The sequence below is a fragment of the Excalfactoria chinensis genome, chromosome 6, assembly GCF_039878825.1.
Source record: "Excalfactoria chinensis isolate bCotChi1 chromosome 6, bCotChi1.hap2, whole genome shotgun sequence".
Lineage (NCBI taxonomy): Eukaryota > Metazoa > Chordata > Aves > Galliformes > Phasianidae > Excalfactoria > Excalfactoria chinensis.
The window spans coordinates 35669209-35677808 of NC_092830.1; the positions used below are offsets into that span (position 1 = coordinate 35669209).

Below are 8600 nucleotides of genomic sequence, written 5' to 3' on the forward strand. Positions count from 1 at the left end.
GTTGATAAGAAGGAGAGAACACGAGGGAAAATCATGTTTGTCAGTGGCTTATGCACTGACAGAAGGCATGTCACTGTGGCAACCAGCTGCATGGCAGCAGCACCAACTCTGTCCTACCTGAGAACCTTTGTGGGCAACGATTGTCATCAATTATTGCTGCACAGAGCAAGCAGTGAAGCTCCATCCCTTCATCTGTGGAGTAAGAGGTATGAAGTAGTGCCTGGGACTTGGGGAGGTCTCAAGCTTCTGCCTCTCACTGTCCTTCCCCTTCTTGAGTAAGGCAGCATGCTAGTTGGGTATGCTCACAGTGAAAAGCTTGGCTTTGTATTCTGTTCAGTAGGGTCATTACAGAGAAGACCATATCAAAAGGCTTTTGCAGAAAAGGGCAGTTCCTCAAAAGAGGCTGTAATGTACGTGTTTATTTAAGTGGCACAAACAAGTAGAAGGAGAATAGTGGTGAATTAGAAGAGCAGATGGGAAACGCTCTGAATTTTGAAGAAAAGGTGTTCTTTGCATCCTGCTGTTGTTCCAGATGTCACCACTTATTCCCTAATGGTGTTTCAGGTCTTGTGTCACAGCTTTGCCTTGCAGCCCTTCTCACAAGTGCCAAGAGCCGATCTGTGAAGCGGCTGAGATTTCTCTATGACAAATACTGTCTGTTCAGAAGGAAAAGAGGCTCTCCTGAGTTGTGACCTTGAGATTTTCTCATAACTGTGTGCCAAAAGGGAGGTAAATTCCAAACCTTCCCAACGAAAGGAGGACCAGGACTGTTTGTAGAGGAAATGAGACCACTGTCAGATGTTTCACATCCAGCTGATCTGTTTCCATCACGAAGGTCACTCCAGAGTAAAATCTGCCCAGGTGTGAGCCGTCCAGCCCCTCCTGTCCTGGTGAGCATACTTTTGATGTCTTAGATGAATACAAAAAACCTGGAATGTTTTGCTTGTCTTTCTCAGCCTTACCAACTGGAGAACCCTGGGACAGAGTGAATAAACTATATAAAAATGATGGCCTTTAAAGCTGCCTAACCCTTTCTCTTTATTCGGTACTATTTATACTATTTATAGTTGCTTTCCTTGTTTCCTTTAAAGTTTGATCTCTTTAAAGTTTGATCCCTTCTTCTTAAATCACATCAGAATTTCCTATGTCCTTTCCTCACCGCTACCAGAAAACATTGCCTTTTTCTGGTCGTTCTGGGCCCGTTTCTCATTCTTGCTTCCACTTCAACAACTATTCATACTCTCTTAGATTACTGAAATCTTTGTTGCATCTGAGCAGAAATGGAGCTCCAGCTTTGACAGGTGTCTTTTTAGCTCAGCACTGACATCTTCTCTTAGGCTGCAACTTCCTGCAGGATCTATTTGAGAAGTTTCCGAACGCATAAATTACGTTGGCACGCACAAAGAAGAACAGCAGAAATGTTAATTACTGCCACTTTTTAGTTGCCGAGTCTCTCCTTAATGGGTTGAGCAAGTTTTGTCTGGTGTGCTTTTTGCTTTTATTTTTTTCCCCCTCTTTTTTTCCCTTTGCTTCTCCAGATTAATTATCAAATGACTTTAACATTTGGCGATGGTGAGCTCAGAATAATGAGAGCTTGTTTTTCATGTTGTTGCTCTTCATGCAGATCCTATTTCCGAAGGCACGCTAAGGGAGCTGACAGAAAAAACGCCGTATGATTTATAAACCCAAAATACTTTCTGCCATGCTTAAAAGATGTTTTTGCCAAAAGCGCTGTTCTTGTCGTTTCCCATACGAAGCGTGAAGGTGGTGGTGTCTGGAGACGGGGAGGGGACATTTGTGGATCACCCGTGAGGTGCCATGTGCGGCCACCCATGGGTGGCGGTGACGTTTGACGCATCGCCGCACAATTTGATGTCATCATTGGATCTGCCCTGTGTTGGGAAATGGGATCGTCAGCGCCAGGTAAGAAAACTCATGCTGTCTCTGCCCACATCATCTCTGTGTACTTCAACCAGGAAAAGGAATATAAATATAGATGGTGATTTAAACTTTAAAATGCCGAGGATGGTGACGATGACGCAGCCGAGAGTTCTGTCTGAGGTAGGATTGAAAATGTGACTTTAAAGCTAATTTCTACTTCTGGCACAGGAGATCAGGCAGCAGCTCCATCCCTTTAGCTGTGACAGTGACATGCCTGGCTCTGATGATGCAGAAGCTCTCTGAAATCATTCGGCCACTTGGACCTGAGGTGCCCATCACTGCTTGCCTGTAAATCCTCCACCAGGCTGGATGTGGCTCTGGGCAGCCTGGTCTGGTGGCTGGCAACCCTGCCCATGGCGGGGGGGCTGAAACTTGATGATCTTTGAGGTTCTTTTCAACCCAGGCCATTCTGTGACTCTATGATCTCCTCATGTAGTTCACCACCCCGTGCTCTCTACACACCTCCTCACTGGTGAGCATCTTGCTACACGAAGCAAGCAGATCAAAACACTTGTGAGGAGTGGGAGACTGTAAAGCCTTTTTGATATTTCTCCTCATAGATCAAACCTGAGTGTCAGAAGGTGCACTGCTTACCCACTGATAACATGGGCTTAGTCATAGTCAAATTGCATGGACGATAATGTTCTAAAGAGGAGCTGTGCATCTTTTAAGCAGGGACTGCAGTGCTCAACATGGAGACTCTCCCTTTGCAGTTTGCTCCAGCAGAGATGGGGACTTGCCCCACAGGCCTCACCCCACAAAGCGTCAGCTTGGCACATGCTTCTTCTGGGACACAAAGGGGTCAGAAACACAGCAGGGAGCTGCCCTGATTATCCTGGTGTGGCCTGTGGCAACCTTCTGTGCCTCCTTAGACCAAATCTGCTCCAGCTGCTTGCAGTGGCTTCAGTTGCATCCCAACGAGGGATCCATCTTTGTGCCTTGCTGGGTTTTGCTGTTATCACAGAGTCAGAAACATACCTGTAGTCTGTGAGTACCGTTACTTTCCATTTTGCACTTCTCTATGATCTCAAAGCAAACCACCCCAGTCCTTCAACTTTTTGATGCTCTTGAAAGCCAGGGAAGCTTGGAGCTTGGAACACAATTTCCCAGCTGCATTCCTCAAACAAAGCCATACTATGGTTTCTCTGTGGTCATACTAGAGGGGAATGAGAAGATCTGGCACCTTGCCCTGATCCAGACTACTAACCTAGTCTGGTTTTACAATGTTTGGGGTTATATTAATGGGCCATGAATGCTTTCACTTTTATTATTTTGATCCCTTAGCAGAGGCATGAAGTGCCAGCTTAAACACTTCAGATTTATTATTGTGATAGAGGAGAGGAATATCAGTTTCTCATAGGCCTATTAATCTCATTAATTGTATAAGCATGATGGCTTTACCTGAAAGCTTTGCATTGTGTTTCATCTGCTTTTCAGAGAGAAGCAGAAGGGGAACGACTAGATGCGATACATTATCCCATTAATAGATCAACAGATGATTGTAGTTGGCCTTGCAGGAAGCAGAAGCTATTGCTGCTAATTTATTCTCACGAAATGCAAATTTTAAGGATGCTGAAAGTGTATTATGTTTCTTAATGATTCATACAACCTGTGGTATCTATTGGCGAACCTCACCTGGGGACAAGGCCTCAGGCTGGGTGCTTTGCAGACAAAGTGGAAGATGGAAATGTCAATTGCCACTTGTTCTGTTAAACCTGATTCATCAGGACCTGAAGTGGGAGTATCTTGAATGTATCTAAATTTCCACATATGCTTTATGCATGCAGATCACAGCTGTGGTGCATTACATTGCATCCAGAATACCTAGGGGAAAAAAAATAAACCCCAAGTTAGGTGCAAGTGTGAAAAACCCAAACTTTACTTCCCTTTTCCCTATGAGGAAAGCTTGTCAGGTAGAATTGTGACCAAACCCACTTTATACACTTATAGATAAGTGAGAAAGGTGGGCATAGAGAATACAGACTCAGTAATACACCAAAGGTTACCCAGCAATACATGAGATACAGCTCCACACTGAACCCAGAAATCCTGAGCTTTAATCACAAGCTATTCTTGTTCCTCCTTTTCATGACAGTGTTGTGAAAAGGCTTTTCTTCCAGCTTTATCTGCAGACTTTATTACTTTGTGCCTCCTAGAATTAAATACAACTGCTTCAGGAAACCCAGTGTTCAAGGTAAAGTTGCCATAGTTTATAAAAGCTTAGGTCTCCCCAAAGGCTCTCGCAGAGTTCCCATCTGGAGCCCTTGTACATTGATTTTTCAGTGTATGCACCAAAAGAAAGGCAACACTGGAGGCTGCTGAGTCACTGGCACATACCTCTCTGCCATCGCATGGAAGTCAAAGAAAGATTTCTAGCGTTTTCATTCTAAGGGAAAAGAAACTAATTTAATACTGTTTTTCAGCTCTGCCTCAGTGGTGTGGTTTAACACTGAAGGAACCTGCAGAGCCCACACCGTTTTAACAGCACTCTGTAGATCTGAACCAACAGATCCCCTAAAATGCTGCACTACCTGTAGTTTTGTAGCAGCCAAAAGCAGTGCTCTTAGACAACAAATCATGTTTTGATGTATATCAGTGGAATGTATTTATACTGCAGAAGACTTTATTGGATAAGCCTAACTTCAGTTGTAAGAAGCACATTTAAAACTGGCTAAAATGAAAAATTGAAAGCTAAGCATATAGAATAAGAAAGCTACGTATTTTGTAATGTATTGTGCTGGGCATTGTATCTTCTTGGATTATAACAAGCTTCTTTGAAGAACATTTCTGCTTCAAATCCACTTTTACTCATTTTCCCTGGCAGGACAGGCTTTAAAGATCTAAATACGACGTATTGGAGGAAGTAAAAATTCTCAAAGAGTATTTTTGAAATCTTTAGACCTTTGACCACATTTGCCACGATGATACAGACTTAACAGCAAACCCACTTGAAAGACGTTTCCATGGAACGCCTTAAATGAAATCAATTGGCGCTTTCATAATGGCAGCTGAACGTACGTTCTTGCCATTTTCCCATTTAACAAGAAGAAAAGGCCAAACAAGAACCAATTAGTCACAATAAAATCAGCTTTGATGACATTTTCACTCCTGAACTCTGGTATAAAATGGTCATCTAAGAAAGAACTGAAAGGATATGTGAGGAATTTGGTGGTATAACTGCACATACATACATACACACTCCGGAGCAAAAAATGATCAGGTAAAGCAGCAGCAATTTGATTGCTATTTGGAGAAGATATGCTGTTTCTGTGTTTCAACATACGCATAGAGCTTTGCTTGATTTCTGTTCCACATTTTAACTGGTCACAATTTGTCTTTGAAGTCTATGCAGGTTAAACCTTCTATTCATCCTTTGGATCTCAGCGATGTTTGTGTGCTCGGGTTACCCAGTTGGCCCTTCTATGGTAAGTCAAGCTTTTTGGTCACTGGAAGATCAGATGTTTCATTTATTTTATGTAGCTGTTGTTGTCGTTGTTTGGTTTGATTTTTTTTTATTAAACAAAAGGAACTTCTATTGAGGCTACTGAATAAATATTAGCTAATAATAGCTGGATAATATTATCTGCAACAAAGCTTGTTTTTGCTTTAGTTACAAGTAAAATATGCACGCCTCTAAGACTGTCATGTAAGAAATCTGCTGCATCTGCTGGATGTTGAGTGTGGAGAACTTTTGCCGGCATTGAAATATCATCCAGATAAGAGGGAATCATCCGTCTCCCCCCATTTCATTTAAGTTCCTCATTGACGTCCAGTAGATAAAATAACCTGTGTTTATTTCAGTTGTTGAAAGGTAAATTATGAACGTGTAGGTTTGTTAGTCACTGCTATTCATGTGTGCAGGTAAAGGGGCAACGGCAAGTTAGGAAAATTATTCTATGGAATCAATGACACCATGTTGGTATTATGGACTGTTTAACTTTCTTAAATGGTGAAATCAAAGTGAGTGTGCTATTTAAAGGGAGCAGTGCTAATAACCCTTCCGATCTCAACCAAGGCAGTGTGACAGGCTGTTGGTCAAACTAGATATGCACCATTTCAGTCAGGCTTTGCCAATGTGGAATGCAAAGTTTTATTTCAAATGATGTCCAGTATTCCTGCTTTGGACAAAGACTTGTTTCTTTAGTGCTGTGAAACAGCTCTTGGACTCACAGCTCCCATTTCTGGTTTCCCTGCACTGTGCTGTGCATCACTGCCTTTTCATTAAGATCTGTCTCTGGTAGGAACACTGGCTGCTCTTGCAGTGGATTATTTTATTGCTGTGACGTTCCTGTTAGATTTTATCTATCTATCTCCTGCTTCCTCTGTATGTTTGACTTGTGTAAATGCTGACTCACCTCTCATTTCTGATCATGCAACCATCTCCCAAACAAGAACGCAGTACTGAGATGTTTAAAGGGATGGCACAGAGCACACAGATCTTTGGCAGCTCATCAATGAGTGTGTAAATCATGGTATGATGAAAGATGCTCACAACCTCTAGAGACATGCCAAGAAATATTTCCGTTTAATTTCAATGTTAATTTAAATGCACTTTGAGTTCGTTGAAGTTTTTAGGTTGTTTGCATTCTATGATGTGCAGTAAAAGGAACTTGTACTTACACCTATGTGGAACGTAATCCAGCCTTTTTACAGTTGCTATTACCACGTTGTCATTATTAAACGCAACTACTACCATAACTGGTCGTAACTAAGAAAGCTTCCTCCCTCAGACCTCTGCTTTACAGCTACTTTCATTTTCTCTTATCTGTCATTGAAGCTGGAATGGCTTCACACGGGTGGTAACAAGATGCTGTTACGTTGCTAACTGAAAAAAATCTCATTTTATGGCAGTAAGTATGCACAGTGCTCTAGGGAAACCACACTGCATGTCACAGCAGGCCAGCATCACAGGAAACAGTTCATTTCCTAGCCATCATTTGAGCAGCATCAGTGTTTTAAACCTGAGGTGCATCAGTTACGTGTTCTGTAAAGCCATGAAGAAAAATCTGATTTTGAGTACAACAAATCCTTAGCAAATAGCAGTTCGTACTTGTCATTCTAAGCATAAATTGTTTGTGTGTTTCTGCTTTGCTTTTCATACCGAACAAACCCCGTCAGCCACACAAAAACCATCATTTTACCTTCCCTTATCTCTCTCTTTTTCTTTTTCCCTCTCCTCAGAGCAGCAATCCTTTTTATTTGAATTGCCAGCTGTACGGAAAATCTGATTACTGCCTGGTGCTGCTGAGTAGCTGCTTAGCCAAGGTGGGCAGGAGCGAAGAGCTGGCTCTCCTGAAGCCCTACCTGGAGATGCCGTTCAACAAGCGGTCCTTTCGCAACGGTGTGGGATCGGGAATTAAAAAAACTTCCTTTCGAAGAGCAAAGTCATAAGCAAGTGTTCCAAACCCTACTCTCGCTTTTAGCATCCCGTGCCTGACTTTGTGCTTCAGAATCACCTTCGTGCTTCTCTCTGATAAAACTGTCAGAGACAAATATCCCCGCGTCTTCATCTTGTAAACAGATGCTTATTTCAAAGAGCGCAAGCCAAGTGGAGCAGATGGAAGCGCTCAGAACGGGCTTTGTTTTCTGGAGTTACAGTATCATAAAGTTTTGTATGGAAATGAATGTTTTCATTTGGTTAATTCCCCTGCTTTCTAAAGCTACAGATTCAATCAGCCGGCTCCTGATTAGCACAAAGGCAGCCGTCCTGTCCCAACCCCTCTCATTGCTGCCAGCTGCTGTGGCAGCGTTCACACAGATCTACAGGGCATTTAATTTCTCATTTCTGAAAGGTGTGAAGGGCCACGGCTGAAACAGAGTCTGGCCCTGCTTGCAGCTTCTGCTTTCTTTGTAATGTTGTTAAATTTAACATAACTTTGCTGGGAAATAATGCCTTCAGATGTGTGATCTCATTTCCAGAGGAGTCCTGGGAAGTCACACTGAGGCAGGGTACCAGCAGCTCCCATTGCCTCAGCCAATTGACTTGTGTAGGGAGCACACATCTGATGAAATGTGTTTCTGCTCATGGCTGCAGGTGTGGCACAGTAACTAACAACGTTCTCCTTAGTTCTCTGTAAAGAATTTCGTATAAGATTCATTTGGCCTGAAAATATGTAAGCATTGTGTATAGGAACTATTGTCTGCTGTGTAAGGTTTCCCTTGTGGCTGTATCTTCCAAATGCAATGTTCCAGGCTGTAACCTTGCTTGGAAAATGTTGTAAATTATCTGTGCAGTGCATTTTGAGCTGAAATCCGAATAAATAAGTGTGTGGGCACTTTCTAACATTTCCCTATTAAATGTTGTGATCTGGGAGGTTGCTGTTCCATCAAAATAAGGCTGGGTGGCACATCACCCCCTGCCAATGCCAGCAGCTCCGCTCCTGTATTTTGCACCATGAGCCTATGGAGCAAAGAGACCCGAGCATGGCACAGTGTGAACGTTGCTTAATCATACAATCAGAGAATCCCAGCATGTTTGGGTTGGAAGGGATCTTCGAGTTCATTGAGCCCCACACCCTGCTGTGGACTGGGTGCCCCCATCCCCAGCACAGGCTGCCCAGGGCCCATCCATGCATGGCCATCCAGGGATGGGCAGCCACAGCTCTGGGCAGCAGTGCCAGCACCTCACTGGCCTTTGAGTAAAGGAACTCCTCCTCACT

At 43.1% G+C, this 8600-nt stretch overlaps 1 protein-coding gene across 1 annotated transcript; it reads left to right on the plus strand.

Annotated features, from left to right (window-relative positions):
* The first annotated feature begins 568 nt into the window (after positions 1-568).
* Positions 569-8236, plus strand: NPS (neuropeptide S). Its single transcript, XM_072340590.1, has 5 exons — positions 569-890; positions 1625-1923; positions 2655-2928; positions 5285-5366; positions 7123-8236. The coding sequence occupies exons 2-5, from the start codon at positions 1905-1907 to the stop codon at positions 7330-7332; spliced, it is 585 nt and encodes a 194-aa protein (XP_072196691.1). The 5' UTR covers positions 569-890; positions 1625-1904; the 3' UTR covers positions 7333-8236.
* The last annotated feature ends 364 nt before the right edge of the window (positions 8237-8600 follow it).